At 45.4% G+C, this 27,335-nt stretch overlaps 1 protein-coding gene across 15 annotated transcripts in view; it reads right to left on the reverse strand.

The window, feature by feature from the left end:
* The window catches only part of NRXN3 (neurexin 3), a 1,378,693-nt gene that overhangs the window by 736,230 nt on the left and 615,128 nt on the right, over positions 1 to 27,335 (reverse strand). For all 15 annotated transcript variants that reach the window (XM_034768377.1, XM_034768393.1, XM_034768389.1 and 12 more), the window contains one exon: positions 9,505 to 9,624. In XM_034768377.1, coding sequence (XP_034624268.1) covers positions 9,505 to 9,624 — 120 coding nt within the window. The remainder of the gene's footprint in view (positions 1 to 9,504; positions 9,625 to 27,335) is intronic.

Genomic DNA, 27,335 nt, shown 5'->3' on the forward strand with positions numbered 1-27,335 from the left:
CCCCCCCCCCCCCGCGCCCGCAGCCCCCCCCCCCCCCGCCGCCAGAGCGCCCCCCAGCGGAATGCCGCGCCACGCTCCCCCCGCCGCCCCTTACCAGGTGCCGCCCCAAGCATGTGCTTGGGTGCCTGGTGCCGGCCCTGAGTAAGGTACGGGGTCAGCTCCTTCACATACCCACGAACAAAGCTGCGTTTCTATTAACAGTTCTCTGCTGCAGACAGCTATTGTCACTCATTTCATTATTTCATTCTTGCCTTATTGCTGATGAGCTGAAAGGACAAGAAGAGATCTCTCTCTTCAGTGTTTGGTCCATGAGGGAAGTTCTCCATGCTGTAGAGAATCTTTACATGGGTTACTGGAAGTCCCACTCTCCAGTCCCAATTTTTCTGAAGGCACAGCTGTCTCTAAGCAGTGAAACACCTCCAGACAATCAAATCCATCCAAAAGCCCTCCCTCCCACCACAGCCCACTTCACAGGTACCCACACAGCCAACCTCAATCTGCCCCTTGGGGATCATTAGTATGATAACTGTAATTAAGATTGTGTCTCTAATCCCCAGTGTTCCACAGCTGAGCCTATTATACCAGCTCCTGGGTAACAAGCCTGTAATGTTACAGATATGTCTCCATGTACAGCTAAGCTCCACTGGAGATCAATAGGCAGCCATCTTCCAATGACAGGCAATAATTAGCGCATTAGGCAGCTTGGATAATGAACAAGAATCTCCTCCAGGACCTTTCATTTCCCTCTGCCTTAGGCTTTCCTGTCAAGAACTTTCATCATAAAAAAGGGGAGAAAAACACAGACTGGATCTCTCTCTCTCTCTCTTTTTTACAAAGACCTGGACTTACTTATGGGCTCAAGATCTATCCCCAAAAGGACAAAATTCTAGCACAGACTGTCTGTGCATGTTGGCATTCTTATGGCTTCTGGGTACAATGTTGGACCCTGCAAATACTTCATGGTATAGATTGTCCAAATTAGGACTGTGATTTTAAAGGCGACCTTTAGTCTAGTCTAGCGTACAGACACTTAACTTCCTAAAAATCTGATAAAAGTCTCAATCAGATTCAGGGAGATTTTCATCTCAGTGATTCTGGTATAAATCCCAAGTAATTCTACTGAAATCAGTGGCATTACTCTGTGTTTATACTGGTGCAATTATGAACAGAATCTGGCCCATAAAAGCTAGAGATGGAACAGACCTATTTAGATCCACATCTATCCATCCCCACTGTTGGGAGTGTTAGTGATGATAATGTAGTATTCAGGCCTGTATATCTGCCTGAGAGAGAATTTTGGGTCTTGTTTGCCCATTTGACTTTTGATATTTTTATATTCTTACTAACATGTGTGAACAAAGAACAAAGACACTGTGTGTTACATCTGCCCACAAGCAGATGGGGTGATAAGAGATAGAGCTAAAGTGTTGCTGGGTAGAGTGGGAGTTTAATATACAAGCGCACACCTGAAGGAAGGTCCTGCCTCAACTTTTCTCCCGAGATAAGGTCAAGCAACCAGTCGGGAGGGGCAAGGAGGGGAAGGGTGGGGAAGAGAAGGTATAAGAAACACCAAAAGCCAAAGAAATGCCTAGCTCTGACTGAAACACAACCTCACTCCTGACCCCTCCCATGGGATACAAAAGAGGTGGTACTGAAGCCCCCAGACCCAGGAACCTCCAAAACAGAACACCACCATGAATTGTAAGGGATGGGACCAACGGCTGTGCACTACAGGTATAATTATGCCTGCTAAGGAAGGGGAAACTGGGACAGTGAGAAAAAAGGCTCTACAGGCATGTAGAGCTATGGACATGCTTGACTGATTAACCCCAATAAACATTGCATTGACTGCACTTCGGACTTTTGGTCTTCTGCTTTCTGTCTGCATGACAAGAACCAGGGGAAGGGTGAAGGGAAAGCCTTTAACACCCACCTGCTAGTTCAGGGTTGCTCTTTACAGGCTATTTTCCAGTCTTGTTCAGCTGCTGGAGTAAGAGCAGGATGCAGATGATTAACTTTGCGTATCTTTCCATCACCTCCCCCTCTCCAAAGTCCAGACTGTTCAGTTCCACTCCATGTGATGTCCCAGCATGCTTTATACTGGTGGCATCATAGCTAACAGAAAACCTGCTAAAGCGTTGAGCCAAACAATTTTAGGTTGGAATCTGCACAAAGTGACTTCCAAAGGATTCAACTCAGCACAGCGTAACTTAAGAGAACGGTCTGGTCTTTACCTAAGGGTCCATCAACATCTATTTGCCCTAAATTTCCAAGATTACCACCACACCAGTCTATTGAGAAGAGAGTCAGATAAAGGCTCTCAGAGAGGAGGATGTTGGTGAGTGTGGAGAATATTATGGTGTTTTCCTTGAGTTTTAAACCTGCTATTGCCGATTCTGTATCCCAGAACCAGTAAGCTGGACAAACGCAAGTCATTAAAAAGCAAAAAAGCAGGTGGGTTTAAAGTCTAAAGTAAATCCATTGAAAACGCCTTTTAAACTTTCATATATCGAAGGCTGTAAAGGCCTTCAGTATTGTATTGTATTCTACAGCTAATGGAGTTTCTGTTTGCAGATCACCTTCAATAGATGTGGGCAGTTTGGGGGGCACAGCACACCAATTTTGTGGCAACATCAACTTGTGGGAATGCCTGGTCATAGCAGCACCTCTCAGAACACATAGATAGGCCACCAGTGAAATCTACCATCTCTGAGTCCAGCCTTTACGCTTCACAGTGGGGATGAAACGTCTATGATCAAACTATCCACAATGAAAGCCACAAGATGTCAACAATGACCCGCAGAAAATGTCACATGGCAAAATAGTGCCTATGACGGGTGCCAAGCTATGGAGAGGCCTGTCAAGACTGGTTTAGAAGAGTGGCATACACACAGAACAAAGTCAGGAAGAGAGAAAAATAACTTCTAGTGCATCTTGTTCAAAGGTTGCTACTGAAGCTTCTGTTGCTGCCACCTGTATAAACCCTCTTCCTTTCCATCCCATCAAACTCTGTGGCATCACTGGACCATAGCTTATGTGGTGACAGCAGCCAGGTGTGCACAGATACCAGTGACTAATTGCAGCTCTTCTATCAAACGCTCCCTGTGCCAAGCTGCTGATGCAGTAGTAATTAGATTACCCACTCGAGTGCTAAAGAGCTAGCTGCATTTGGGGGAGCAGGAAAGAGCAAGTTTGCCAGGCTCTCTGCTGGAAAGAAGGAAATGGTTTTCAGTCTGAGCACCTGAGGGAGAAATGCAAAGGTGTGGGAGAGAACATTCCAGGGACATCTGCCCCCAAACTCCCTCCTTAACACAAATCTCACCCAAAACATTTAGGTCCAAATTCACCACAGTGTTAACATGGCTAACCCTCAGGGATGACTCCAGATGGGTGCATGGTAAGTACGCCAACTGGACTCGCTTTCAAACAAGCTCTTGATCCTGCATCCCAGAGAGACACTTTACTGGTGCGATTTCAGGGTGAACTTGCTCTCCTGCTTACCGAAAGGCAACAAAACCTTCTTAACCACTTGAATGCTGAAACAAATACACGTTATTTATGATATAGCAGAGAGGCAAACGGAGCTTTACAAAGCATGAAAGGCAGATCCCTGTCCTGAAGATAGTACAGTTCCAGACACAACACAGCAAGTGATGGCAAACAGTTAAATGAGGGAGGAAGAACAAAGGTCATGACCAGTAATGATCATGTGATTTATACTGCATGCTGAGTACACAGCCACATTTATATCTTCTTCTGCCTGCCTCTTCTTATTTTGGAAGGATGAGGTCAGTAAGGCACAGGGGCAGAGAACAGTATCGGAAGGCCGATCGACAGCAAAGAGGAATTGGAAGGAGGAGAGTGAGGATGCTTGATTGACTGGATCAGGCAGTCAGTTCTGGTTATAGCAGGTGACATAAAAAGGCACTGAGGAGAGAGAGGACGAAAGAGATGAAGGAAGGAGCAAGGTGAGAGGAGTGGAGGAGAGGGTAGGATGCCTGCTCTGCTCTAATAAGGCCTGATTCATGTGAGTTGAATCAGAGGTGGCTTTTGGTTCATGTAGGGTGGACTTCGCTACAGGGTATTATCTGCACGCTGGGGTGGGGGTGGGGGAGAGGGTGTTTTCTTTTATTTAAACAGCTAATCAGTTTAGCCATACACGACTAATGAAGCACGTGCAGATTTATTTCCGACATACCAGCAGCCTCTCAGTGCTTACTGCTCTCAGTATCAATAAGTAATAAGCTGGTCACATTACAGATGAATGGGTGATAATTAAACATGGGCAACAAAAGGGCTTCTGCAAATAAATCAAGGTGAACCAATGGAGATGAAGTTACAACGAGGTTACGAAGCCTGGTCACCAGGTAATTGGCCCACTGGCAACAACAATCACTGAGAAGGGGGGAAAGTGCTCACCTCTGATTCACAGCTATTTTTTGTGGTTGGATTAAAACCTTTGGCTGCTCAATGGCATAGATGAAATGAGCTTGGAGGGAAAAGAATCTTAGTCCCATTCTCTGAGGCAGGTGAGCACTTCATAAAAAGCCCTCATCATTACTGCTTTAATTGTCCTCCTTGCTGGGAGTCTCAGCAGAGAATCCAGGGACTGAATGTCACATGGAGGCTAAATCGCCATTTCATTACTGAAGGTCAGGGTTGTACCACATTCTTTAGGCGGGATGAGTCAAGTTTGTCCTGTCACTGCTCATTGTCCACCTACTCTACAGGCCTTCAGACTCTGGAGTTGTCAATCTAGCATCTATCAACAGTGCTAAATTCACTCAATGTAAAAAACACGAAGAGCAAAGTGCAGAGGAAAATGGCAGGGCCACAATGTTCACAGAGGGCCTGTTCCTACTTCCCTGTTATTAGGCCCATCACATTCTGACCTTTATTCAAAAGTTTTGTTCTGAGATTTATTCAGAAATTGCTAATTTTGGCACTGACATTTTTAACTGAGCTGAAGGACAAGAGAGCTCCACTAACATGAACCAGCCCCCCGTCAAATACAGAGCTGGAGTTCAGGAGGGCTTGATCATGACAAAGCCATTACTATATGAATGAGTCACATGCATGGAGGAAGTAACCCTGACTCCCTCTCTCCTCTCCCCCACCCCACACACACACACACTAATGGGATTCACCAGATCAAAGAAGCAGTGCATGGGTTATAAATCACATGGAAAGGGTCCTTTGATGAAAAATGCTGCCAGTTACTGTGAAAAGAACAACAGTCCCATATTACCACTTCCCCAGGCAACAAAACGAGCACGTCTCACCTACTAGCACCAATGTTCGAGTAAGAAGATCACTCTGTGTGTAGCAATGCACACTTTGGAAGTGTGAAAGAAGACATACAAAGGATGAGCAAACATGGACTGCTTCTTTTTCCTGCAGACTGAATGGAAAACTTGTTTTAAACAGCTTGGATCAATATTACAACCTATAATTTTAAAAATAAATAAATAAAACCAGAAATCTGCTCGATAGCCAACAGACTTAACGACTCCACCAGACAGCTGTTTGGAAAGGTGCTTTACACTCTCCTGTTTGCTCTAGCCAGGCCACTAGCTATCGATCTGTTACAGACAATGAGCCTCTATTAATACACACCTGAATCAGCCTGGTGACTCCTCCTGAAAATGTTTGCCATCTACTTGAGACACAGAGTAACTAGCAGCTCTCTGTGAGATGTAGTTTCATCCCCCCCTGCTGCATTCCCTTTAGCTGGATCTGTGAAGCCTAGCTTTATATGACTTCACTATAGAGGACGATCTGAGGGTCTGACTACAGGGATATGGGGCACATTATAGTTCCATGACCAAGATTACAGACAACATTTTTTGCAGATGGTACGTCTCAAGTTACTGGGAGCCTGGAATGAATACCTTAAAGGTCCAGTGTTAAAGTAAAGACCTAGGCTATGTCTACACTATAAACTTACGCCGGCATAAATTATTCAGGGGTGTGAATAAACCACTCCCTAGTGACATAAATTGCACCAACCTAAGCACTGGTGTGGACAGCACTGTCGATGGAAGAGCTTCTCCTGCGGACATAGCTACTGCCTCTGGTGGAGGTAGTTTTGTTCTGCCAACGGGAGAGCTCTCCCCTGTCACCATAGAGCGCTGTATGTTTAGACAAGTCCTTTGTGTCTTTACTGGACAAATCTAGCTAGGCTGGGAGGCTCCATAGATCTGACTTATTCTATTGCACTGACATTGTGTCCTAATTTGGAAATTTAATACCTTAGCAGCACACGAAAAAGTCTTGCATTTGGATGCTCAATGTGACAGGTAGGTATGTCAATGCCTGATTAATATCCATAAGTGCCAAGTGTAGCATCCTAATGCTGGATTCCTCCACCTTATCAAGCTGTCCACATTTGAAAGTTGAGTTGCAGGTCAAAAAGACTGGACCAATTGACCAGAATTGCTCCATCATTAACGAGTAGCAGTCCCAGGTGGGAGCAGAATTGAACCCACATTTCCAGAACTTTAGACATTTCTTTGACTCTCCCACACACTCTCACTGCTTGCTGTTTTAGTACAGATCAGTATCCAAGGCAGAAACCAGGAAGCACTAGATCATGACTGATTACACATTTTTACAGCCCATATTCTAAAATTATTCATTGTTTTCTAATCAGCTTGTACACTATATAATGTATCATTTTTTCCCATTTATATCCAAACTGGGAAGTGCAATAGCAGCAGAGAGTCCATTCCAGAAAGGTACAGAAAGTCCTAGTTGTGGGATTGAATTAGACTAATTGCTCCAAGTGAGGATTACTATGTCACCAAGCCTTCTTGAGCCGACCGGTCAACACAGAAGACTCCTTCAGTCTGCAAGGTTTATGCTAGCAAGTTACAATTCACACCTACTGGTTACTGGGGACTAGATAAAGCAGCTACTGAGAGATTCATTTAAATGGACTAGCTGTGCCATTTGTCCATCCCACAGTATTACTGAAATGTGCTGCACTGAATCTATCCCAGAGCAGTCATCCCAACAAGGACATGTGTGCTCTTTATCGAAATGGAATGAGAAAGCAGTTCATCTGGGCCAAATTTTGCTTTCATATACAGTGGCATAAATCTGTAGTAACTCCACTGATTAGTCTTCAATATAAAATGGGTACTGCAGCCATGCACTTACACCAGTGCAAGAGTAGAAATTGACCCTCATGTATTTATTTGATGAGCAGCTACCAAAATAACAGAGACAGACTGTTTAAAAAAACTTCTTGAGCCAGCAGTTCCTAACACATTCCTAAATGGCAACTAAGGCTACAGCTTGCGAGGAGGAAGGTTTCAGAGTGGGCTATTTTCTCCTGCCAGCCACCCCACTAAATCCAATTCACATGACACATAATTCACTCTCATAATACGATACTAGCACTTCTGTTTGCATCAGACAAGGTGTAATAAGAAACATGTTGAACAGACATGGAAGACAAGCCAACTGCAGCAACCCTTGCTTTGTAGCAGAAGTGAGGTGACCAGTGACAGGAAAAGGAATCTCAAGCCTCAATGCTTGGCAGAGATTTTTAACACAACAAGATGGCACACGTACCTTGTGCAGATCCCAGCTGGACTCTTGCTGCCTTGGAGCAGTCAGTGTGACTTACCTTCCCAGCTCTTTTTCAGACACACATCCTCCCGCGAGCATTTCCGATTCACTGGCAAGGGCACATACAAGCACCCGCTGGCATTTGGAAGCTGGTCACCGCATCTGAGTCACCATCACTCAGATCAAAACTACTCTCTGACTGCCCTGCATGGCTTTCCAGCTGCCAGCTTCAAAGTGGCAAGGAATGCCCAATTACAGACTCAGGAACCTGGCTTGTTGACACTTCAGAGCCTGCCTGAATTCATTAGCAATAGTGTAACAAGGGCACGGCAACACTCTGGAGCCCGGAAGCCCATTAGGAACAAGGAAGAACACAATGTCAATAATCCCTTTAGAGCTCTCCAAGGCACTCACTTAAATGCTGCTTAATAGATTCCAACCTAGGGTTTCCTCTACACTATTAGCCCTATAACATGATTTGCTTAGCAAGCTGAAACTGAACGATAGAGCAGTGCTCAGAAGTGGGGGACTAGCGACCACATGTGACAAACAGGGAGCTACACTGGTCATTTTATGAAAGAGTGGAAGAGAACTACGGGGAGAGAGGTCAGCATGGCAAGGGGATAGTGATGGTGTCTGCTATGCAGCCCGAGATCAGAGCTTACCTGCCCATTGGCCCAGACAATGCGGTGAATCTCTTTTCAAACAGAACACTGGTAGACACCCTGGGCCAAAATGTGCTCTCATTGATTTGTGGAAGGCCAAGCTTCACAGCCCATGAGAGGAATGGGGATGTGGGGGGGTACTTTTGAGGATCCCCTCTTTGGGGAGAATTTCAGTCCCAGAGGTTTGGTCGGACAGTTCCAGTGGGCAAGGGTAGAAATGTTACTAGTGCCTAGTACTTAATCAGCCAGACCTTTGAAACTCTAATAAAAAACATACTGTAAATGTTGATGATTTAAATCATCATGATTCAGTACTGGTCCAAAGTTCTCGAGCACACAATGCTGTACTAGCTGCAGTATTCACTCAAAATGAATGAGCACTACAGTAAATACAGCACAATACTGTACGTATTGTAGTACTAGCCCACAATGCCGTGCTTACTCCTGTGTTCTGGACCACTGCAGTAAAACACTGTATTTTGTAAAATAAAGGAAATTGGACGTGATGGTCCTGAACCCAGCTGCTTCCCTTAGATGTCAGCAAAGGCTGTTGAAGGAGGGAAAATTATCTACACACAGTTCACAATTTTTTCAACTTCATTATTAATCAGAGGCCTTAGGGCAGATCTGATGAGGGGAGAACACTCAATGTCTTGGAGTTCAACATTTGGAGGAATACAATTACATTGCTCTTCCACATTTAATCTCCCATCCCAATTTTAACCAAAGCACTTCAGTAATCGGAGCCCAAATCTCCATATTTACAGAAAGCCAGCACTTCAAGAATCCTTGTTATTCTCAGAGTGGAGTGATGTTCAGCGGTTTCATTTGGGGGGTACGACTTTATCATAGGGATTCAGATGAAAACAAACCCAAAACAAGACTCTGACCACAAAACTATATGAACCAAAACGTGCCAAGTTTTGTACAAGTCTAATTATTACCCAGCATGTGTAATTATGCCTGGTTTCTGTAAACCCAGACATTCAGTGGTCATTGTCATTAGATCCCTTTGTAAAAATGAAAACAGGAAGTGCACATTCAGCAAGGATTACATTAAAACTAGATCAAAGAGAAAATAGTCTACTGGATATTGCTTCAAGGAATCTGGCCTTTTAAGTTTCTTTCTATGAAGCAGATGATTTGGCTTTGCTATTGGGAAAGCTGTGTTCTGGAAGTACACACCCTAATTGTTTTCTATGCCCCCGCAACACACACCTCCCAACTCCCTACTAAGTCCCAGACAGGAAAAGCTGGCACTCACGGTCATTGCACTGGCTCCCAGAGTATGAAGTCATGGAACAGTCGCAGGTAAAACCTTCCCATTGCTGATTACAGATGCCCTGATTTGCACAGGAATCTTCTTGGCAGGTGGTGCTCGGTCCTGGAAATGGGACAAGAAGGAAAGCGTGAGACAAAACCAGGAGGAATGGTTAACTGGTAGCTCTGCTTCGTTATCCTCATCATGCAGTAGAGAAAAAAGTAACCCAAACACTTTTTCCATTCTTGGACATGCAACAGAAATTCAGGGTAAACAAAACACACAGAGAACTGCACGCTCAGCAACAAACAGCAACCGGAGACACACCACAGAAAGGAGTAGTGAACAACACATTCCCTCTTACGCAGGCTCAGCGGAAATGTTTAGTCTGGCTAGTGTTCAGCCAATGAGGCGGAGAGCCATCATGTTTATCCTGGTCTTTTCTCTATCTGACTCATTGGCAGTGACACTTCATTTGAAGCAAGGGTAGCCCATTGGGCAGGTTGGTCTGAAGGCTGCCCTTCCTCTTTGTTACAAAGATGCAGGCTTTAAGGAGCACTAGGCCAGCAGCCAATGCTTCAGCTTGGTCCAAGCAACCTGGCCATTTAGATCAAGATGAAACTTTGCAACCTGGAACCTGCACTCTCACCAGGCTGCTCCTTTGTATTAAAGGTGAGAGTTACTGCACTCTGTCCCATTTTACATAGGGCCATCAGGGAACCTGCCATTAAGACCTTCACATGGGCAGAAAATGGGCAACTCTGGTTGAATGGTTTAACTCTTCAGTATGAAGAGTTTTCAGCTCTCCCTTTTGGACTGCATTTGCCAACCAAACATGCTTTCATTGCTGGGCTGTTCTGGGGGATAGTCTAATATTGAAATCCTGCTCAGAGATACTCTGCTAGTTTGACACATATAAGGTCAGCAAAGAATGGTTACCAGGTAAAAGGAGCTCAGCTCCTACTGGTCTAACCTCCTTCCCCACTCCCCCAAAATGGAAAAATGTGACCCCAGTGATTTGCCCTATGCCACACCCCAAATGAGTGGCCTAGGCAGGAATAGAACTTTGGAACCCTGAGTCTCAGTCCCTGCTCTAACCACAAGATCGTGCTCCCTAGCATGAAAATAGAATGGATCAATTTGACTTTGAGTGATCTCTGAATCTCTGGGCTTTACGTGCTTGCCTCCCACCCCAGGAATCCCGCTCTCTCAGCCTCTCCTAATCACTTCACATCTCAGCTGTCACAGGCAGAGGGATCGTGTCTTGCTTCTTTTACAGCAGCTGTGCCCTCCCTGAATGGACTGGGTTCACTGGGCAAATTTAAAAGTCAAGCTTTCTGACTGAGTGCCTGGGACAAACCTGAGGCCTTTCTGGCTGCCCCTCTAGCAGGCGTCCCACTTTAGACTTGCCTGTTGGTGAAGTGCCAGCAGCTGCCTACTGTTCTGACAGAGCAATGTGAACAGCAGCAGGTCGGGAGTATAACTGGCTATTAGTGCAGCAGAAAAACGTTGAGCTTTTGTCACAATCCAAACTGCTCTGCAAAAAAGCCTCAGGAAAATATAAAGGCAGTTCGGTTGCAAACATCTACGTGTCTGACAAAGCGCCCAAGTGAATTCAGCTATAGAATGGGGGTAACAACAACAGGAAAATGGGGCACTCCAGGTTTGGAAGAAAGGGGTTTCGCTCTCTCTCTCTCACAGGTAGCTAGGTGTGTGTGTGTGTGTGTAGCTACACCTGCATAAATCCTGATGCATGCAAATGGAGTTCTTCCAGATTTTCAGCAATGTAGACGGAGAACAAAATTTGACCATGTATATGTGTGTGAGTGTTGAGAGAGAGAGAGCGTGTGCGAACGACACACACACACAAACAAACTCCATTTATATAGATACACAGAGAGACACATAAGTGGGTTGCATGGGAGATCTGATGCCCACTTCAGACTTACCCTGACCCACACAGAGGAGGGGAGGTTAGTTTTACCCTGACCCACACAGAGGTTAGTTTAACAACCTGAAATAGATCGTCGACTGTCATTTTTGCCTAAGATTTTCTGAGTAAGCAGAGGAAGAGGAGAAGGGGTGGGGCGTCAAAGGGAGCTACCTTTCCTCTGTACTGCAGGACACTGAAAAGCACCCTCACACACACACACACCTAGCCTAACCCCAAACCCTGTCGTCTGTGAAATATTGGTGCTCTTGGAGCAATTTACAGACAAGTTAAGAAATCCTGTTAATATTCCCACAACACCAACGATGCACCCACCTAGCGCAGCTTTACCTAGCAGCTAATTATTTCTAATTAGCCTTATTTGTCATTTTTCTCTCCACTTTCCATACTGTCCTAAGAAACTTTACTTTATTTCAGGTATATGGATTTGGCAGCAGAGATCATTCAGTGGGCACCACCTCTGTTGGGATGCTTCAGAGAGGAGGGACCAGAATGCTCCCTATGAACAGGCCGAGTCAGAAGTATCAGTAATGACTTGGGAATCTGAGCCACGCCCTGCCTGGTACCAAAAGAGGCTGTCACTAGTCAGTGGGGGCACAGGGAGTGCTGAAGAACATAGTAACAAGGTCTCCTAACAGCATTTTACAGGGAACAACCATGACATGGGTGTTATGTAATGCAGATGGAGCCTTAAAAGTAATGAGGAAAAAATAAAATAGCCCAATGACGATAGTCTGAGGAGGAATCTTAAAATCCTCATGACACTTCACAGAAAAAGCTTGAAAATCTGCTGGAGTTAGCGTCATTTGTGATTGCACAGCACAGATCTGGGGTATTATACCTTGCCTCACTCCTTAGTACTATGGGACATTTACATGGTAACAAAATCCTTTATTCTAAGAGTTCATTTGCTCCTGCTACTTACAGTCCTTGCCTGGTATCATAATCCTCTGTTTGTGACATCAGAACTTCGTCAAGAGCAACTAACAGGGTAGTCACAGGGGATTAGTACTAGGAAGGAAAGCAACAGGAGCACATGAGGGATTATAAACCCCAAAATCCTGTTTTCATGCTCTCACCCTTCAGTGATAATGAGGATGGGTGGCAGAGATACAGAATTTATGCATACAGAGCAGCAGAACTAGTTCTAAACAACATGTTGCCAAAGATCTCCACATGGTGTCAGAAGCTCCATTTTTAATGCAATTTCATTGGAGATATTTACAACATCTAATAAGTACAGTTAAAATAAAGCTTTAGATCTAGTCTAGAAGCCCTACAAATAATTGCATCTCTCAGATGTAGAGAGAGACAAGGACCAACTTATGTTGGTGAGAGAGACAAGCTTTCGCATACAGAGCTCTTCTTCAGGTCTGGGAAGGGAACTCCCAGATTCACACAGAAATGCAAGGTGGAACCAGTTGTTTAGCATAAGCAGATAACACATATTGAAAGGGACCATTCAAGGTAGAGTGGCCCGTTACCACCTATGCAGTCATTGCACAAAAAGAGGGAGCTAGTGGGTTACAGATTGTTGTAATAAGCCATGAATGCAGTGTGTCTATTCAGTCCATGATTTTTAGTGTCTACCAGAGTAATGAATTTAAGCTCTCAGGTTTGTCTTTTGAAAGTGTTGTGCAAGTTTCCTTTGAGAATGAGGCCAGATAGGTCAGATATGAAGTGATTATTCTGTGAAAAGTGTTCACCGAAAGGTGATAGGGTGTTTTTGATCATTTTCCTGCATGAGTTCATTCAAGAGCATAGTGATTGTCTGGTTTCACCGACATAATTGTTATCGGGGCATTTAGTGCACTGGATGAGGTACACTACATGTTGTGAGAGCATATGTAGGATCCATGGATCTTGAAAGGTGGTTTGTGGGGGGTGTTGATTATTGTAGCAATGAAGATATGGCTGCAGGTTTTGCATCTGTTGTTCTGGAAGGGTCTACTATTGCTTTGAGTTACTGTGTCCTGATCTGCGGGGAGCTGGCTTCTGGTGATGAGCTTGGAGAGGCTGGGGGGTTGTTTGAAGGCCAAATGTGGGGGTTCTGGAAAGATTTTTTAAAGGATTGGATCTCCATCGAGTGTGGGTTGTAACTGTTTGATGATACTCTGTATGGGTTCCAGTGTGGGGTGGTAGGTGACAGCTAGGGGTGTGAGGTCAGAGGGGGTTTTATTTCTCTATTGAAGCAGGTTCTCTCCATGTATTGGGAAGGGGGGTTTTGCATGATCCAATCTGCTTCTCTAGTGTAGCATCCTTGTTTGGTGAAGGTGGTTTTAAGCGTGTTAAGGTGTATATCCCGGAGTTTCTCCTCAGAGCATATTCTGGGGTATCTGAATGCCTGATTGTAGAGAACAGATTTCTAGGTGTGTTTGGGGTGGTTACTGGATCTATGAAGATAGGTGAGGTGATCTGTGGGTTTCTTGCACTTGGTTGTCTATAGTGTTCCATTGCTGAAGGGGATTGTAGTATCCAGGGAGCTGATGCTAGTGTAGGAGTGTTCCAGAGAGAATTGACTGTGGTGGTTGAAGTTGTGGTGGAAACACACATTGGATTTAGGGCTTATTACAACACTCTGTAACCCACTAATTCCCTCTTTATAGCCTATGATTGCAGAGGTGTTAACAGGACACTCTACTTTGCATGGCCCCTTACAACATGAGCTATCTACTTATGCTAAACAATCTGTTCCACTTTGCATTTCTGTGCGATTGTGGGAGTTCCTTTCCCAGACCTGAAGACGAGCTCTGTGCGGCTTGAAAGCTTGTCTCTCTCACCAGCAGTAGTTGGTCCAATAAAAGATATTGCCTCACTACATCTCTCACGTGTATGAAAGTTTGTACAGTCTAATTGCTAAGGTGTGTGTTTGCTCTTATTTTTTCTCTGAGTTTACATACACCTTGACTATCGTTGCCATCTCCCTCTTGGGAGTACTTACACTGATATTTTAGGCTGGATTCTCTGGCTTTCTGAGCCCACTTAGCACTGTGTAAGAGATGCAAAGTGAACTTAAAATAGTCAGAGATGGACTATGGAGAATTTCTCCTGAATAGGGAAAACTGTCCAAACAGCAGAAGTGTGAAAGATGCAGCGTGTCCTATTCCAGTTACTCCCTGCCCTGGGCATGGTCTAAGACAGAGGGGCATGCTGGGGATGTGGCATGGCAGAGCAGAGCGCTGCTACAGTGGATCCTCTTCTGGGGTAAGGTCCATGAAGAGTTCTTCTAATTTACTAAGTGGCTCAGGCTCAGGGAGCTGCAACTGGCTCCCTGACAGTCCTCCCTGCTCACAGTTGAGAATGGAGATATCCCATCTCCTAGAATTGGAAGGGACCTTGAAAGGTCATCGAGTCCAGCCCCCTGCCTTCACTAGCAGGACCAAGTACTGATTTTGCCCCAGATCCCTAAGTGGCCCCCTTAAGGATTGAACTCACAACCCTGGGTTTAGCAGGCCAATGCTCAAACCACTGAGCTATATCCAGACTTTTATTTCTCATCAGGCCTATTTGGGCAGCTGTACGTTTTTTTGTTGTCATCTTTTTTCCACCCTGTTATAATAGAAGAGAGTCACACTCCAGTTGTACAAGCCCAGCACTCATGGCCAAATTCTGACTTGGGTAACGGCTTTCTGCCTCCTTACATTTCTTCTGAAATTTCAATGATTTTTCCCCACCCCAATCTGAAGTGTCTGCTGGTGTTTCCGTGCACTGTTAAACCTACCATGTTCCATCCCAGAGTAGGTGCATTTGTGTAGCAAGTGAAGCAATTCCTGCTGTGTCATTTCACTTTGGCATGAAAGATGTTTATTATTCTAATAAGTCACCTAAGGAATTCAGTTTCTTTAAATGACGGTTGCAGGATCATAAAGCTCTTTGTGCTTTGGTCATACCTGGCACTGACAGTGAAGCTATACAAACTACTCCTGATCCTGCGTGTCACATCTCCCTTCACATATTGAAAATCCAGTCACTTCAATGTAAGTGTGCTATTTTTGACTATGTTGTTTCCTTTGTAGTGATGGGGTAAAACAATCTGGATGCCAAGAAGACTTACAGGGATGGCCATTTTCACCCACTTCTCCAAATGCACTGATGTTCAGATCTTGTTCCCTTGAACCTTCAAAGGATTGGGAAGGGATGGGGAAGTTACTCATGCAAGAAGCCCCCCCTGACTTTGATGAGCGCTTCATGGCAAAGAAAAAAACCTGTAACTGGACTGGAAGCTAGTGCCATGAGGAGCTAAATTTAACAGCCTCCACCTCCCAGCTCTAATTAAAGAAAGATATGGTTACTAACCTGTTCCATAACTGTTGTGCAACACATCTCGAAAACATGTCCACTCCATTTCAGATGCACGTGTGCCCAGTGCACTGTTGTCAGAGACTGTTCCCTCAGAGGTACCCATCGGGGTGGTGCATGCATCCTCTGCTGCCCTATGCTACTGCATAGTGGTATAAAAGGCGGAGAAACCCCTGACTCCCCCTTCAGTTCCTTCTTACCAGAGACACATAGATATCGAGGGGAAGGATAGTGGGTTGTCGAATGGTCATCTCAAAATACAAACAGTTACAGAACAGGCTGGTAATCATTTCCTCTTCTTCAAGTGATTGCACACACCATTCCACTTCAGGTGACTCAAAAGCAGTTCCATCTTGGGGGTGGGATCAGAATCTACTTGAATAAGGACTGGAGAACCACACAACTGAATCTGGCCTCATCTCTAGATTGCTGAGAGATAGCATACTGTGAGGCAAAGGTATGCACTGCAGATCACTTTACAAATGTGTAGGACAAGCACTTCAGCTAGGGAGGCTGCAGAAGCTGCATGTGATCTCGTTGAATGTGCTAGTACTCTGCTGGATGGAACTACATTGGTCAAGTCACAACACAAGCGTATACAGGAGGATATCCAAGATGAGATCCTTTGAGAAGAGACTGGGAGACCTTTCATCCTGTCTGCAACTAGCACAAACAATTGTGAGGACCATCTAAACTGTATGAGCCTATCCAAGTAGAATGAGAATGCTCTCCTGACATCCACAGTGTAGAGTATCTCCTCATCTTTAGAAGTATGAGTCTTCAGGAGGAAAGAATGTAGGTATATTGCCTGAGTGATATGAAAGGGAGAAACCCACCTTTGTAAGAAACTCTGGATATGGATGCAGATAAACCTTGTCTTTGTAGAAGACCACGTATGGAGGAGCAACACTAAAACATGCAATTCACCTACTCACCTGGCAACGGTGATTGCTACCAAAAAGGCTTCCTTCAGCGACAGTTGTAACAAAGAACAGTAGCTAGAGATTCAAAGGAAGGATCAATTAGTTTTGACAACACAAAGTTCAAGTCCAAAGGGGAAACAGGATCCTTTATCTCGGGGTACAACTTTTCAAGACCCTTCATAAACCTTATTGACACAACGTTGGAAAAAACAGAACTATTATCAACTTTGAGTGTGGAAAGCCAAAACAGTTGCTAGATGAATCTTGACTGAACTAGTGGCCAGACCTTGTTGTTTTAAGAAAAAGAGATAGTCCAGAGTATGATGTAGTGGAGACTGAACCAGAGAAACCCTCTTTTTCTGGGACCAGATGGAGAATCTCTTCCAGTTAGCCGGGTAATTATTCATAGTGGATGGTTTTCTACTATTTAAATAGTACACCTGAAATTCCCTTTGAACAAACCTCTTCCTGGGAGGTTAGACATGGAGCATCCAGGAGGGCCTGAAGGCTGGGGTGGAGGAATCGATCATGATCCTGAGAGATCTGGTGGGAAAGTCAGTAGAACTTTGACCTAGAGGGACAACAGAGTTGATGCATGACCTGAGCATAGTCCTAGCTGATTTTCAACAATACTCTTGGTCTGAGTGGGACTGAAGGAAACTAGTACAGGAGCATGTTTGTCCAGAGCAACAGGAAAGCATCCTTGAGGGACCCCAGGTTGTGATCTTGTTGAGAACAAAACCAGTGACACTTCCTGATGAACTTCATTGCAAAGAGGCCTACAGGGGAGTCCCCCTGGAAAATTGACTTGGCAAATGGAGAGACCACTTGTTGTGACTGGTAAATAATCTGCTGGTCTGCTAGATTGCTCTTCACACCCATAAGGTGAGAAGCTTTAGGACTGACTGAACTGGCAATGCACAAGTCCCACAGTCTGATTGCCTCTTGGCACAGCAGCGTAGACTGGGCCCTTGCTTGCCTGTTCACATAGAATACAGCTGTTGTATTGTCTCTAAATATACATGGGCTTCCTCCTTTGATACGGGGAAAGAAGGCTTGACAATGGTCCTCAGTTTTCTGGCATTTATATGCAGAGTTAAATCCTGAGTAGACCACAAAGCTTGTGTCTGCAGGGAACCCAGATGAGCCCCCCAACCTAGGGTAGGAGCCTCTAACTTGGGTTAAAGCTGGTTGTGGAGGAGCAAACGGCACCGCTGACACACACATTTGAATGGTTTGTCTACCAGTCTAGAGAGGCCAGGATTTGAGTGGGCACTTGCACCATGCCTAGAGGATGATGAATGGGCAAGTAAACTGAAGCCACCCATCCCAGCAGTCTCCTGAGATGGAATCTGACATGCTGGATTACATGAGGGCATATGCCCCAGAAACCTGAGGCAATTTCACAATGTCATGGTAGGATGAGCCTTCAGGCCTAAAAACAATGGCCAGCATCATCTGGAATCTTAACTGGAGGGGAAGGCCTGGGCTTCTGTAGAGTCCAAGACAGCTCCAATGAACTCTATTTTTTGTACTAAAGACAGGACTGACTTCTCTGCACTGATGAGCAAGCCCAGGATGTCAAAGGTGAATTGGATGACAGTCACGGTGAACAGCTCGAGTCTTGGATCAGCATTTCACAAGCCAGTTGTTTGGATAGGGAAACACTTGAATTCCTGATTTTCTGAGGACCGCTGCCACCACTGCCATACACTCTGTGAACACATGTGGGGCTGCGGACAGGCCAAATGGTAGGACTGCAAATTGGTAGTGGCATTGATTGACCACAAACATTAGGAAATTTCTGTGGCTCTGTTTTATTACCACATGGAAATATGCTACTTTTAAGTAGAGGGCAGCATACCAGTCACCAGGATCCAGGGAGGAGATAATGGAAACCAGCATGACCGTGCAAAACTTTATTTTTTTCCAGATGTTTGTAATTGAGCTGTCACAAGTCCAGTATGCATCTGAGGCCTCCTTTTGCTTTTGGAATTAGTGGAAATAAAATGGCTTCTCTTTGAGTAAGTGCAGAACCTCCTCTATAGCTCCCAACTGGAGGAGAGACTGCAGTTCCCAAAGAAGAACTTCCTTGTAAGAGTAGTCCCTGAAAAGGTATAAGGAGGGGGGTTGGGAAGCAGGGATAGAAATGAACTGGTGAGTCTGTGGTGATTAGAGAGCAAGCACTTAAGTAGTGGGATAGCCGATTGGTAAACAGAGGGGTAGGCAAGGCTGGCACTGTAAAAGTGGTGTGCTATCCTTGACAAACACATCAAAACGTTTGCTTAGAACTCCTGTCAGGAGAAATTAGGATCAGCTACAGAAGAAGAATGGGGAGGTCTTCTCCTATAACCTCTGCTGTTTTTCCTCCCTAGGTCCTGGTGGCAAAGCATAAATGCAGGATAGTGGTGTGGCTGCTGAGGACAAACTCCTTTTTCTTTGGGACAGATGTATAAATGGCCAAAGATCTGAGCAATGCCCTGGATTCTTCAGACTATGCAGACTGTCAGTCAGCTCAGAAAAGCATGATGATGCCTCAAAAGGCAGGTCTGGTATGGTCTATTGGACCTTCTGAGGGAGACCTGATGACTGGAGGTATGAACATCTGTGTATCATAACGGCAGATGCCATGGCCCTAGCAGAGTTGGCAGCATCCAACTCTGCCTGAAGTGAGGGTCTAGCCACTAATTTACTCTCTTCTGCTAAACCAAGAATTCTTGTCTTGTATTCTCTGGTGATCAGTCTCTACATTTTAATGTACTGGGCCAGAGATTAAAGTCATAGTGCCCCAGTAATGCCTACGGGTTAGCAGTCCTGCCAGTCATCGAACAGAACTTTCAGCCAAACAGGTCAAGTTTTCTAGCATCCTTCAATTTTGAGATAGATTCTCGTTGCCTCTGGTGCTCTCTCTCATTGGTGACTGAGACCACCAGCGACCCCAGAAGAGGCTGGGTGTAGAGGTGCTCAAGCCCTTGAGAGGGTACATAATATTTGTGATCTGCTCACTTCGATGCAGGGGGAAAGGAAGACTAGGTCTGCCACAGAACTTTGGTGGGCTCCAGGATAGCTTCATTAATTGGAAGCACCACTTGAGAAGGTCCTACAGTGGCTAAAAAGTTAACCAGGCTGTAGGATGACTCATGAACTTCTTCCACCTGGATATCGAAGGACCTTTTTAAAAGGTCCTGATGAGCCCTATAATCATCAGGTGGGAGTGAGGAACCCTCTGAAACCGCTGCCTTATCAGTGGATGAAGACGATGAAGCTAAGTTGACTGAGATGGAGACTCCTCTGGCCCATCCAAGGGGAGACTCACTTGAGCAACATCCTCCTGCTTAGTAACAAGCCCTGTACAGGACATCATCTGCTGGTGTACTTGGCAGGATGTTTTTTCAGGCCTACTTGATGCAGCAGAGGGGTGGGTGTGGAGAGGACCTGGATTTAGACTGGCATCCCCAAGGGTTGTTCCAGAACAGTTACTAACAAGGCCTGGGGAGCCAAAATTACACGGCTAGAGGTTGGCCAGGATGGTCCCTGCTGGGTAAGCCCTTGGAGAGAAACAGCAAGGCAGGTGACATGGCTGCGAGATGCATGAACCAACCTCCAGGTCCTAAGATGAATCAGCTTCTTCTGACCAATGGGTGGGCTGATCCTGTCAGTGCCAGTGATCGGTGTCTGGAGCTCGGAGACAACAGTACCAGCAAATCATCGCTGACTTCCCTCTCGATGACACCATACGAGGAACTCAGATTGCTGTATTGTAGTGGCTGGCAGAGTTTGATCTGTGGTCATCAGCATCAGGTGAGAGGACTCCTATACCACGGGTGACACCAGTACCGAGAGGCTCAACAAGTCCCTTGCTGCAGCTTAAACCTCCAGAGCTGACAGGACTGGGATAGCCTCTGACTGGTGGGGTCGATGGAGACTGCACCGATGAGCTAGATGGTGCCTATGCTGGCGCCGTAGTCGACAGTCCCTTCTGAGCAGATGACTGCTTTGCGGAGTGCCTCGGCTTTGAATGCCCTCTTTTGTTGTCCACCTGCCTGCCAGGCTTCACTGACCTCAGAGGCCAATTTGCAATGTTTCTTCCTCAGCACTAGGGAAGGCAACTGGTGCTGGCATTCAGCCAACATAGGCAGCACGCTGATCACTGAAGCTGAAGCGCTTGGCAGCTGCTGTGAGCGGGAAGACGCTGATGGTGAGCACAGAGCTGCCTCCATCAGGAGTAATTTAAGACTGGCTGCCTTGTCTTTCTTCATTTTAGGCTTAAAGTCCCTGCAAATCTGATACTGATCCCTGATGTATGACTCCCTGAGACACTTCAGGCAACTGGAGAGGGGGTCACTCACTGACATCGGTTTCTTGCAGGAGTGGCAGGGCTTGAATCCCAGTGACTAAGGCATGCACCAGTAACAGTACCCAAAACAGGAACCACAGCATCAAGAAAAAACACACTTGAAAGAACGCCTATCACTATCACTAACACACCATCAACTACTAAGCTAGTACAAATGGGTGCGAACTCTATACAAATAGAAGGAAAAAACTTGCAATGGCAAGATAGGATGCTCCAACCACAGTCATGGCCAGTAAGAAGGAACTGAGAAGGTTCAGGGGTGGCTCCGCCCTTCATACCAGCATGGGGAAGCAGAGGGGTACCACTCTGATGTGTACCACTGAGGGGAAAAGTCTGACAGTGCACCGGGCGCACATGTACCTGAAGTGGAATGGACATGTGCAATCACTCGAACAAGAACTATATAATAAGATCATCTTCTTACTCAATCAATCAGCAAATCTGCCCCCGCTTCATTTTGCATCTTATTTTACTAACAAAGGCCTATGTTTTGGACTCTGCTTAGAGCATGCAGCGCCAATACCATGCTGGGAGAGCCAGCAAGATTGGATTCTGCCTCAGGCATCAGCTACATTAGGCCGTTTAATTCCAAACCAAGGCTCACTACTACTGGGGATTAAAGAGGAGGCTGAAAGAACCGAGCTTAGTTTTCGAATCATATGTGAACTTGGAAAAAAAAATCATCTTTTTGATGTATAAATTAAGCAAATTTGGGGCTCGATTGTCCACCACCTTATATTGCGTCACTCCTGTGCAAAGTGGGTGTAAAACACTTTCAGATAACAACGGTGGCATTTTATACCCATTTTGCACAATTGTAAACAATTCCAGAAGGCACAAGGCCGACATAATCGGGTCCTATGCCTGGAATCACACGCAGCATAAATCGGGAATCCCACACAGTTACGTTAGCCAAGCAGGCTGAAACCAAACCTCAAAAACAGAGCCAGATTTTCAAAAAAGTGCTCAGTACCCACAACTGGCAGAGGATTTTTGTAAAGAGTTCAGATTCCACTTGAACACCTAACTAAAGAGCCAGGTTTTCAGAAGTGCTCAGCGCCCAGCAGCTCCTGTTCTCAAGGACTCAATCACCAGCATGCTGAGCAAACCTGGCCATGTATTTAGGTGCCTTAATGGGAGCTGAGCTCTCTAAACCCCCATTGTGGGTGCTGAGTCTTGCAGAAAATCCTGTTCTCTGCATGTGCTTGGCTGTGGAATTTAAAGGAGCAGGAGGAGCTAAGCTGAATACCCCCATTAACACAAGTCACCCAAAGAATACACATTCCACTCATAGTGACAAGAGAGGATTAGCAGCAATGCTGCCCCATGGAGAATGCCTTTATACCCACTTTATAGGTTTTATGCACAGATCCTAACACATACAGCCCCGCTCCTCCCGCTCTGAGCATCCCGAGAAGGTTTTGAGGAGATCATGCCTTGGGTGAGTGGGAACAGAAATGGCTGCACAACAAAAACTGAACTGCATAAAAGGGAATATGTCAGATGGCGGAATGTTGGAAGTGAACCACATTAATCAAACACAGAAATTCAGAGCAAAATAAGGAGGGGGAGGAAGAGAAAAGACTGAAAGTGCTGAGTGTGAACAACAAAAGTATAGTTAACTGGCTTCCTTCCACCCCACCCCACCCCAAATCAAAGCAGCCTAGAAAAAAGTGCCAGCAGATCTCATGACATTTTAGTGTTCATGAGTGTTCTGAAGTATCCAAACTCATAGAGCAAAGGTTGGTTTCCTGAAACTGAAAAACCACATCATGCAGACGAGACACCATTTCCTGCTAAGCTTGAGCATGCCCAGTGTTCTGTATCTGAAAGGCAAATATCCCTATGGCGGGGGATCACAAGGGAAGGCTTAAAGCCTCTCACTAATCCTGGGCCCAATATGCAGTGAGTCTTCATCACTGCTCAGAGCCCTTTAACTCCTGGACATCGAGGGTCACCCTCTGCATAATCTGATGCACTTTGGGATCTCTTCTGCCACAGAAATATGCTCAGAGCTCCCATCTGCCTCAACAGCAGTCACCCACCCACTTGGACAGGTGAATGGAACCTGTAGTCTGTACAGGCACAAGGAGCTATTGGCAGAATAACTAGAGGGCGACAGAGATTGAGGACTGAGAAGCCACAAGGTATCTGATGTGGGAACGTCAGCAGGAGCTTGCAAACCTCCCAGCCCTCCCTGCTGCATTTCAGTGGAGGCCACAGAGCAGCTTTGCTCCGAAGCTACCTACACTTCCATGTATTCCCGAGGTCCCACTCTGCTCCACACATTTCCACATCTCCCCTTTCCTTTTCCACTTTTCATGCAAACACACTTCGGAAATCAGCCGCACAGAGTGCTAAAGGCTGGGTGTGGTATCTGACACCCTCTAATCTCAACCTCTAAGAGACCAAGTACTCCAACTGTACAAAATGCCTGGTCAACCCCCAACTGGGGAGTGGAAGCCAAAGACCCCAACTAATCTTGTCTCTATCTAGGATGGTGTGAAAGGTGCTTTCTGTTCCTCTTCCCTCTATCCCACAATCAAAACCTGGGTTAAGTTAGCAGTCAAGGCATAGTTTTTTTTGAAGTGATTGAACTGCTATAGATTGTGGCTTCAGGATTCCCACTACAGAGCTTTGATGTACACCTCTACCCCGATATAACGCGACCCGATAGAACACGAATTCGGATATAACGTGGTAACGCAGCACTCGGGGGGGCGGTGCTCTGCACGCCAGTGGATCAAAGCAAGTTCGATGTAACGCGGTTTCACCTATAATGCAGTAAGATTTTTTGGCTCCTGAGGACAGCGTTATATTGGGGTAGAGGTGTACATTCTCCATGGTTTCCTTTTAATTTTGAGACCCCTTCTCTTCTCTCAGTGAGACAGGGGATCCTGTGCATTCCTTTAGGGGTCTTCCACTTTTTCCTATCCTTTACACATTCATTTATTGATGTACCATGATACAGTTACTCTGGGTTTTGCAAAAGGGAATTTGACATCACTCTCTACTTCAGAGCCTAGCACTGTTACACCCTCACTGACCTGAGAAGTCCCTGTTACTCCCTGCTGCCACTGGTGGGGCTAATGTCTTCCCTTCTCCAGCAGTTTCAGATTTGCCAGGGAGCTGAAGATCATAACTAGGGCCCTACCAAATTAATTCACGGTCCATTTTGGTCAATTTCATGGTCATGGGATTTTAAATATAATAAATTTCATTATTTCAGCTGTTTAAATCTGAAATTTCATGGTGTTGTAATTGTAGGGATCTTGACCCAGAAAGGAGTTGGAGAGAGGGGGGGAAGTGTTACAAGGTTGTTGTAGGGGGGTTGCACTACTGCTACCCTTATTTCTGGGCTGCTGCTGGCAGCAGGGCTGTCTTCAGAGCTGGGTAGCCGGAGAGCAGCGGCTGCTGGCCTGGATCCCAGCTCTGAAGGCTGCCAGCAGCAGCACAGAAGTAAGGGTGGCATAGTATGGTATTGCCACGGTTACTTCTGTGCTGCTGCTGGTGAGGTGCTGCCTTCAGATCTGGGCGCCCAGCCAACAGCTATTCTCCAGCCGTCCAGCTCTGAAGGCAGCATAGAAGGGTGGCAATACTGCAACCCCCCTCAAATAACCTCATGACCCCCCACAGCCCGCATTTAGGTCAGGACCCCCAGTTTGAGAAATGCTGGTCTCCCCCATGAAATCTGTACAGTATATGGTAAAAGCACACAGAAGACCAGATTCCATGGTCCATGACATGTTTTTCATGGCTGTGAATTTGGTAGGGCCCTAATCATAACTAAAAGCTTGCATGAGCAAAGAAAAATCTGTCTTTTTCCACCACGCTCTTAACAGCTCTCAAAAGCTCAATGCACTCAGGAAGTCTTGCCTTAGTTCAGTATTCTCCAATACAATCACCTCTGTAAGTATTGCACGAATTTTGAACCCTTTGTGACTTCTAGTACAACAGTCATTCAAGACAAGGAACTCTCAGCACAGGAGAACAGCTCTGGTCACAATGGGATCAAAAGTGCTGCTATAGTTTAATAACCAGGATTTTCTCGTCTGCCATGGGGAAGCAGTGAGAGAGAGAGAGAGAGCGCGAGAGAGAGAGTGTGTGTTTGTACCTTCAACCACTCCCTCTCTTCCAGTTCCTTATAAGCATCCTTAAAAGATCATCCTTGCTCATGCTTGTTATTTTCCAACCCATCGCCTGTTATCCCTTCACCTCTGATCTCTTTGAATGAGCGACAAATACAGCCAAATGTCTCTTTTTGAACTACTTCCTGGATCTCCTTCAAACCTGGTTTCCTCCCTCCCCACCGACATCATTCTCAACAAATCACTCTAATGACCGTCTTTGGGCCAATTCTTGGCACCCCAACTCATCTCTAACCTCCTTTATCTGTAGCTTTCAACACCATTGATTGCTCTCCCCTACTTAATAAACAGTAAGTAATAATATCAGATGTCAATGAGAGTTTCATGCATGGATAGACAGTAGGAAATGGTCCTAAATACTTTATGATACTTATTGATGAACCATCCAATTCAAGGTTTCTAATAATCAAGTAAAAATGATCAGACTTGACCTGAGATCCATGAGTACTAATTGCTGCCAATATTTGCATGTTTGTAAAGTGCTATATAGCACTAAGTGATTTTAATTGTTGCTAATAGAGAGTTTTGTAAATTGAAAGTCAAAAGACTTTTTTCCAAACCAGTTAAAATTAGAAATGTCTCTCTCTCACTCTCTGTTTTTCAAAGTCTGCATCATTAAAATGGCCTTCACCGTCTCTTCTCCTCCCTAAGTGGGGCTGAAATTAAGAATCCAAGTTGGCCCTTCTGTCCTGTAAAACACTAATGGCCATTTGTATTTTATCAACCAGCTGTTCAGTGTCAGCTTTTCATCCTGAACAATCGTTAAACATTTCAGGAAATCAACCTGTGCAATTATGGATACTCACAGTCTGTGATGCAGTCAAACCTCTTGAGCCACTGAAAACACCCTCCTCGTTACCCTGAGTTCCTCCCCAAGCCCACCCTCACTCCCAGAGGGACTGGGAGTTAGCCCCGTTCCTGCTGTCTCAGAGGTGTGACTGCATCTAAATGGAAGGTACTAGAGGTTACACAAAAGGCATCTTTCAGTCCAAAATGGTAATGGGAACAAGAACCTTCTCTACCTTGCAGGTCAGCTTTGGTCAACTCAACTTTGTTAGCAAAAAAACAGAAAAAGCAAAAAACAATAAACCAGAGGTTAGTAAAAAGGCAGATAAACCAGAACAACATCACTGAAAATAAACAAACAAAAGCGATTGGCGTAACCAACACAGCCTACAGGCAGGATGAACACACACGAGAGGGGCACTGCAAACAACACGGACACAGGGGGAGTAGGCGGAAGACAGGCAGCAACTGCTGCCTTAATCCATCACACTAGAATGCTGCCTGGTTTTGTATCAGAAGACAAAGCACTGATGATAGGGGAAAACATATTTCTCTATCACACACACACACATACACACACAAAAACCAGAACAGAACAGCAGCATCCTATGATGTACTAGCAGTTACACAAAGTACCCCCAGCCTCCTGTGGTGTTTACTGATCATTTCAGGAGTTGCCTTGTCCCCCATCCCCATTAAAAAAATACTTAGAATCAATTTGAATAAAAGAAAAAAAAATCTATTTGACGTTTAACATGTGAGCTAGGACTACAGTTATTGTCTTGCAACATCCAGATTCAGGCTGGAAACACAAAGCTGCTCCCCTCCCTCAGAGTGCAGCTCCCCATTGGCTTTTTGTCTAAAGTGAATGTAGGATAGGTGAACGCTGAGGATTGACAGTCTTGGTGACAGACATACTCTTCATCCCCTCAATAGGGCCTGGCACTGGGTGGGAAGTGACAGTGGGAGCTTCCTTCACATGCTGCCTCCTGCCCAGGGGCTTCACCTGGCTCTGGAAGAAACCCACACACACTTGAAAAAAAGAGGGCAGTTCAGTCTCTCTGGCCCATTTACTTCTTGGCAGTCGCAGCAGTATATGTGACACAGAGAAAACCGTGATATTACCAAGACAGAACTAGGACCAAGCTGCACTCATAGAAAGGAGCACAGAGAAGAAAACCCACCAAACGTTGAACTGGTGGATACAGATGAATTCTCCTCAGCCAGAGGAATCACCCCTCTTATGGAGAAGCCACATAGATTTTTGATGTTTCAAGCTTTTGGTTTTAAGTGTTCGCTTTCAGCATGGAAAGGGGAGTGGGGATGGGGACAGGGAGCAGCTCCTGAATCCCAAATTACATATTTCTGTT

Source organism: Trachemys scripta, chromosome 4 (genome assembly GCF_013100865.1).
Source record: "Trachemys scripta elegans isolate TJP31775 chromosome 4, CAS_Tse_1.0, whole genome shotgun sequence".
NCBI lineage: Eukaryota > Metazoa > Chordata > Testudines > Emydidae > Trachemys > Trachemys scripta.